The sequence below is a fragment of the Pristiophorus japonicus genome, unplaced genomic scaffold (assembly GCF_044704955.1).
Source record: "Pristiophorus japonicus isolate sPriJap1 unplaced genomic scaffold, sPriJap1.hap1 HAP1_SCAFFOLD_1322, whole genome shotgun sequence".
Classification (NCBI taxonomy): domain Eukaryota; kingdom Metazoa; phylum Chordata; class Chondrichthyes; family Pristiophoridae; genus Pristiophorus; species Pristiophorus japonicus.
This window is the reverse complement of record NW_027250990.1, coordinates 69,070-75,069: the sequence shown is the minus strand read 5'-3', so window position 1 is coordinate 75,069 and position 6,000 is coordinate 69,070. Positions and strand designations below refer to the sequence as shown.

Genomic DNA, 6,000 nt, shown 5'->3' with positions numbered 1-6,000 from the left:
CCTCCCACAGTTTTGGGCGCCTGGAGCTACTGCACATGCGCGCCCACTGTAGCGTGCCTGTGCAGAGATCCCGGCACTGTTTTCAGCGCAAGGACCAGGCTCCGCCCCCCACAGCTCATGCTGTGCCGCGCCGAGGGCCAGAGGACCTGCAGGGAGCAACGAGCGTCCAGGTCCGGGCTGCGCCGTTTTAGGCACGGTCCGAAACTTGGGCCCTTTCAGTGGAAACATCCTCTCTGCATCCCCCTCATAATCTTAATCGTTTCGATAAGATCACCTCTCATTCTTCTGAATTCCAATGAGTAGAGGCCCAACCTACTCAACTGTTCCTCATAAGTCAAACCCCTCATCTCCGGAATCAACCTAGTGAACCTTCTCTGAACTGCCTCCAAAACAAGTATATCCTTTTGTAAATATGGAAACCAAAACTGCACGCAGTATTCCAGGTGTGGCCTCACCAATACCCTGTATAACTGTAGCAAGACTTCCCTGCTTTTATACTCCATCCCGTTTGCAATAAAGGCCAAGATACCATTGGTTTTCCTGATCACTTGCTGTACCTGCATACTAACCTTTTGTGTTTCATGCACAAATACCCCCAGGTCCTGCTGTACTGCAGCACTTTGCAATCTTTCTCCATTTAAATAATAACTTGCTCTTTGATTTTTTTCTGCCAAAGTGCATAACCTCACACTTTCCAACATTAGACGCTGAACATCTCTCTCTCAGCTCCTTTAACCCGCTGCCTTTTCCTTTCTGTGTGAAGGAAATGTTTATCTGTAACCGCGGCAAAATCAGGAACCGAACTGTAATTCTCAACGAGGATTGGAGAAAGCTGAGGATCCAACCCATGAATGTAACCACATCGGGAGCAGCTGGCTGTGGGAAACGCAAGGTAGAGTCTCGATTGGAGTACCTCTGTCCATCAGTACGCCGGGGATGTGGGGGGGGCATCCTCCAGGGGGCACAGGCGGGGGGGGGGGGGGGGCTTCAGGGGGCACTGTGTGTGGGGGGGGGTACAGGGAGCACTGTGTGTGGGGGGGGGGGGGTACAGGGGACACTGCGTGGGGGTGGGGGCTTCAGGGGGCACTGTCTGGGGGGGGTACAGGGGGCACTGTGTGTGTGTGGGGCGGTACAGGAGGCACTGTGTGGGGGTGGGGGGTACAGGGGTAGGCACTGCTTTGGGGGGTACAGGGGGCACTGTGGGGGGGGTTACAGGGGGCACTGTGGGGGGTTCAGGGGGCACTGTGTGTGGGGGGTTCAGGGGGCACTGTGTGTGGGGGTTCAGGTGGCACTGTGTGGTGGGGGGTTCGGGGGCACTGTGTGGTGGGGGGGGGGTTCAGGGCGCACTGTGTGTGGGGGGGTTCAGGGGGCACTGTGTGTGGGGGGTACAGGGGGCACTGTGTGGGGGGGTACAGGGGGCACTGTGTGGGGGGGTACAGGGGGCACTGTGGTGGGGGGGTTACAGGGGGCACTGTGGTGGGGGGTTACAGGGGGCACTGTGTGTGGGGGGGTTCAGGGGGCACTGTGTGTGGGGGGGTTCAGGGGGCACTGTGTGGTGGTGGGTGGGGTTCAGGGTGCACTGTGGTGGGGGGGTTCAGGGGGCACTGTGTGTGGGGGGTTCAGGGGGCACTGTGTGGTGGTGGCGGGGGGTTCAGGGGGCACTGTGTGTTGGGGGGGGTTCAGGGCGCACTGTGTGTGGGGGGGGGTTCAGGGGGCACTGTGTGTGGGGGGGTTCAGGGGGCACTGTGTGGTGGGGGGGGTTACAGGGGGCACTGTGTGTGTGGGGGTTTAGGGCGCACTGTGTGTGGGGGGGTTCAGGGGGCACTGTGTGTGGGGGGTTCAGGGGGCACTGTGTGTGGGGGTTTAGGGCGCACTGTGTGTGGGGGTTTAGGGCGCACTGTGTGTGGGGGTTCAGGGGGCACTGTGTGGAGGGGTTCAGGGGGCACTGTGTGTGGGGGGGTTCAGGGGGCACTGTGTGTGGGGGGGTTCAGGGGGCACTGTGTGGAGGGGTTCAGGGGGCACTGTGTGTGGGGGGGTTCAGGGGGCACTGTGTGGAGGGGTTCAGGGGGCACTGTGTGTGGGGGGGGTTCAGGGGGCACTGTGTGTGGGGGGGTTCAGGGGGCACTGTGTGGTGGTGGGGGGTTACAGGGGACACTGTGTGTGTGGGGGTTTAGGGCGCACTGTGTGTGGGGGGGTTCAGGGGGCACTGTGTGTGGGGGGTTCAGGGGGCTCTGTGTGTGGGGGTTTAGGGCGCACTGTGTGTGGGGGTTTAGGGCGCACTGTGTGTGGGGGTTCAGGGGGCACTGTGTGGAGGGGTTCAGGGGGCACTGTGTGTGGGGTACAGGGGGCACTGTGTGTGTTGGGGGGTACAGGGGGCACTGTGTGGGGGTGTTCAGGGGGCACTGTGGTGGGGGGTTACAGGGGGCACTGTGTGTGGGGGGGGGTTACAGGGAGCACAGTGTGTGTGGGGGGGTTCATGGGGCACTGTGTGGGGGGGGTTCAGGGGGCACTGTGTGTGTGGGGTTCAGGGGGCACTATGGGGGGTACAGGGGACACTGGGGGGGGGTACAGGGGACACTGCGGGGGGTATAGGGGACACTGAGGGGGCTTCAGGGGGCACTGTGTGTGTGGGGGTTCAGGGGGCACTGTGGAGGGTACAGGGGGCACTATGGGGTGTACAGGGGCACTGTGGGGGTTACAAGGGGCACTGTGTGGGGGTGTGGCTTCAGGGGGCACTGTGGGGGGGTACAGGTGGAACTGTGGGGGGGTACAGGGGGCACTGTGGGTGGGGGGGGGCTTCAGGGGACACTGGGGGTACAGGGGGCACTGTAGGGGTGGGGGTACAGGGGGCACGGTGGGGGGGTACCGGGGGCACTGTGGGGAGGCTTCAGGGGAGACTGCTGAGATTAAAGAAACCGATCAGATCGATTGCGAACAGGAAGAGGAAGTGAACAGGAGCGATTGGGAAAGGGGGAAATTCGCGCCTGCACGGCACTACATCGATCCTACGTCCTCTCCGACACGGACAGCCGCCTGGAAACCTGCCACCCGGCATTATCCCGTCGACTGTGGGCATCTCAGTACATTTGGATCGGGCTGTAAGAATAGAGAGAGAGAGATTGAAGGGACGTGTCAGTCCACTATCGGCCTTTGCCAAGGCTGCTCGACAGACCGTGGAGGTCCTCTCGTGGCCTGCCCACACATGCTGCCTCGAGCGGAATCACTGGTGGGGAGACTGTACGGTCACACAATGGGAGTGGGAGCTGGGCGTACACCTGATGGTCAGAGGGTAAAGGCTAGTGTGAGACAGCACTGGCACTCCAGCCCTCAGTCACATCACTGCCAATGTGGCAAGCTTGCAGGATAGGATCACCGGCTAAAAACTCCGCCAAATCTCCCTGACCCGGTGCCAGTCACAACACAACAACATGGCAGCTTCCATTGTGCCTCTCACGGCCAGTCACTGCCCTCAACACAACTATCTGCACCAGCAGGGCATCTGTAACTGCTGTAGCCCCCTGTTCACACACACTCGCACACACGCGCTCACGCACACTAACACACAAACTCACGTGCATTCAACAACAACAACAACCTGTATTTATATAGAGCCTTTAACGTAGTGAAATGTCCCAAGGCACTTCACAGGAGAATTACTAGATAAAAATTTTGACAGCGAGCCACCTCAGTAGAAATTAGGGCAGGTGACCAAAAGCTTGGTCAAAGAGGTCGGTCTTGAAGGAGGAAAGAGAGGTGGAGAGGTGGAGAGGTTTGGGGCGGGAGTTCCAGAGCTTGGGGCCCAGGCAACAGAAGGCACGGCCACCAATGGTGGAGCGATTATAATCAGGGATGGTCAAGAGGGCAGAATTAGAGGAGCGCAGACATCTCGGAGGGTTGTGGGGCTGGAGGAGATTACAGAGATAGGGAGGGGCGAGGCCATGGAGGGATTTGAAAATAAGGATGAGAATTTTGAAATCGAGGCGTTGCTTAATCGGAAACCAATGTAGGTCAGCGAGCACAGGGGGTGATGGGTGAGCGGGACTTGGTGCAAGTTAGGACACGGGGGCAGCTGAGTTTTGGATCACCTCTAGTTTACGTCTGATAGAATGTGGGAGTCAGGAGCGCGTTGGAATAGTTAAGTCTCGAGGTAACAAAGGCATGGATGAGGGTTTCAGCAGCGGATGAGCTGAGGCAGGGGTGGAGACGGGCGATGTTACGGAGGTGGAAGTAGGCGGTTTTAGTTATGCTGCGGATATGTGGTTGAAAACTCATTTCAGGATCAAATATGACACCCAGGTTGCGAACAGTCTGGCACAGCCTCAGACAGGAGTTCACACGCAGACACACACTCAGGCACTCACACGCACAAGCTGTGCACACACTCGCACACAGGCGTGTACTCAGACTCGCTCACAGACACGCGCACACAGGTGTGCACTCAGGCACGCATGCACACTCACACATGCACACGCGCTCGCGCTCACTGACTTGTACACGCGCTCACGTTCACTGACCTGCACGTGTGCACACTCGCTCGCACGCACGCACGCACACTCACAGACATGCGCGCACACACACACACACACACACCATCATCCTACAACACACTTCGTGGGTTAGTAAAGCAGCCGGTGGGGTGGCTGGAGCTGTTGATGCTGTTGGAGGGCTGGCCTTTACTCGGCACTCTCGTTGTGCTCGGCCTCAGTTCTCTTCACTTGACCTCACTGCTGCTTTTCTTCATTGCAGTGCATGGTCGAGAGTTTATTCCTGGGCTTCAAGAGTCAGGCGGTCACACAGAAGATGCTGAGCCCAGTAGCCATGAGCCCGGTTATGTATTCCTGGTCTCCACTCCAGCAGAATTTCATGGTATGTAATCACGCTGCCCACTGATCAGATGGATGGTGCTACATGAGTGAATGACTGAGATGGGATGCCGTGTTTGGGTGTCGGCAGGGTGGTGTTTACAGGGATTGGCACCATTCTGTGTCGGACTCGTGGTTCCTCACTAACTGGTGCGTGTTACTGTGCAGGTGGAAGATGAGACTGTCTTGCACAATATCCCGTATATGGGAGACGAGGTCCTGGAGCAGGATGGCGTGTTTATAGAAGAGCTGATCAATAACTATGATGGGAAAGTGCATGGAGACAGAGGTAAGTTACTGTGTGTCTGTACTGTCGCCAGCCTTGCAGTACGGACCACCAAATCTATTTTTGTTAATCAGCACCCCCGTGTTTTGCATATTGCTTCCTGTAGGAGGCTGGTTCTGGGCTCCAGCTCACCACAGTTGCCTCACACAGGGGGAGACGGGCACAGAGTGAGGGAGGACCAGTGCTGTGAGCAGTGCAAGGGAGAAATACCTCTTACACAGTTGGGGTGCTTGCCCCTCATGCTTGTCTCTGATACCATCAGTGATGTCAGCACAGTCATTCATTCCTGAGATGAAGGGGTTGTTGTATGAAGAAAGGTTGAGCAAGTTGGGCCTATACTCATTGGAGTGTAGAAGAATGAGAGGCGATCTAATTGAAACGTATAAGATTCTGAGGGGGCTTAACAGGGTAGATGCAGAGAGGATGTTTCCCCTCGTGGGTGAGTCTAGAACTAGGGGGCATAGTTTCAGAATAAGGGGTCACCCATTTAAGACGGAGATGAGGAGGAATTTCTTCTCTCAGAGGGTCGTGAATCTTTGGAATTCTCTGCCCCAGAGAGCTGTGGAGGCTGAGCCATTGAATACATTCATGGCAGAGGTAGACAGATTGTTGAGCTACAGGAGAGTCAAGAGTTATGGGGAGCGGGCAGGGAAGTGGAGCTGAGTCCATGATCAGATCAGTCACGATCTTATTGAATGGTGGAGCAGGCTCGAGGGGCCGAATGGCCGACTCCTGCTCCTATTTCTTATGTTCTTATGTAATGATAAACATGGTGATGCAGTAAGTGAGAGACAATCATAAGAACATAAATAGGAACCATCCGATCCCTCGAGCCATTCATATCCCCGATCC

General features: G+C 57.0%; 1 protein-coding gene across 2 annotated transcripts in view; it reads left to right on the top strand.

Annotated features, from left to right (window-relative positions):
- The first annotated feature begins 763 nt into the window (after window positions 1-763).
- The window catches only part of LOC139242409 (histone-lysine N-methyltransferase EZH2-like), a 54,800-nt gene continuing 49,563 nt past the window's right edge, over window positions 764-6,000 (top strand). For both annotated transcript variants that reach the window (XR_011589173.1, XM_070870344.1), the window contains exons 1-3: window positions 764-892; window positions 4,747-4,866; window positions 5,031-5,151. Coding sequence is in view for 1 of the 2 variants with exons in the window: in XM_070870344.1 (XP_070726445.1) it covers window positions 767-892; window positions 4,747-4,866; window positions 5,031-5,151 (367 nt within the window). In the remaining variant the exon portion in view is untranslated. The remainder of the gene's footprint in view (window positions 893-4,746; window positions 4,867-5,030; window positions 5,152-6,000) is intronic.